The sequence below is a fragment of the Trypanosoma theileri genome, assembly GCF_002087225.1.
Source record: "Trypanosoma theileri isolate Edinburgh chromosome Unknown TM35_Tth_269_V1, whole genome shotgun sequence".
NCBI classification, from domain to species: Eukaryota; Euglenozoa; class Kinetoplastea; order Trypanosomatida; family Trypanosomatidae; genus Trypanosoma; species Trypanosoma theileri.
The window spans coordinates 1-574 of NW_021640111.1; the positions used below are offsets into that span (position 1 = coordinate 1).

General features: G+C 42.9%; 1 protein-coding gene across 1 annotated transcript; it reads right to left on the reverse strand.

The window, feature by feature from the left end:
• TM35_002691000 (surface protease GP63) lies at positions 1–557 on the reverse strand (the record flags this gene model as incomplete). Its single annotated transcript, XM_029032064.1, has 1 exon — positions 1–557. A coding segment is annotated over one exon (557 nt), but the record flags the coding sequence as incomplete, so codon positions are not given.
• Between the last annotated feature and the right edge of the window lie 17 nt (positions 558–574).

A 574-nucleotide genomic window follows, 5' to 3' on the forward strand; every position in this document is an offset into this window, starting at 1 on the left:
CGTTTACTTTGATCATCAATAGCACATGTTACAGCCCAAGTAAAAGAGGTCAGTTTTTTACTTGGACCAGCAGCCACATACAATAAAAAATCAGCATTTTCTACACCATAAGGTGCGCGGTCGCCTGGAATTGTGAAGTGAGAACAAACAGAAGGTTTGCTGAACTTTGGTACTTGCAAAGGTGTTTTCATCCGCTGAACGAGTAGACGATCAGTGTGCAATTTGATAGCCTTAGGGAGAATTTCATTTTTGATCGCTTCCTCTTTCCCTCGCAGCATAATATCATGAGCATGACAATCAGCAGATTCCCCATTTAAAAAATCCATGCGCTTTTCTTTCTCTTTTACACAGTACTTATCACTTTTCAAATCTTCATATGATACTTTGATGCGCAGTGGTTCCCAACCCTCATTACTATTCTCCTTATTAGATGTCGACACAGTATACGCCTGCCACGCGCCCTCTCCTTTCTTCGGTAATTCTCTCACCACAACGACAGGAGGACCGCTCTTCTCTTTGATTTCATCGTAATTACAGGCGTATGCAGGTCCGGCCATAGCACCGCAGATGAACA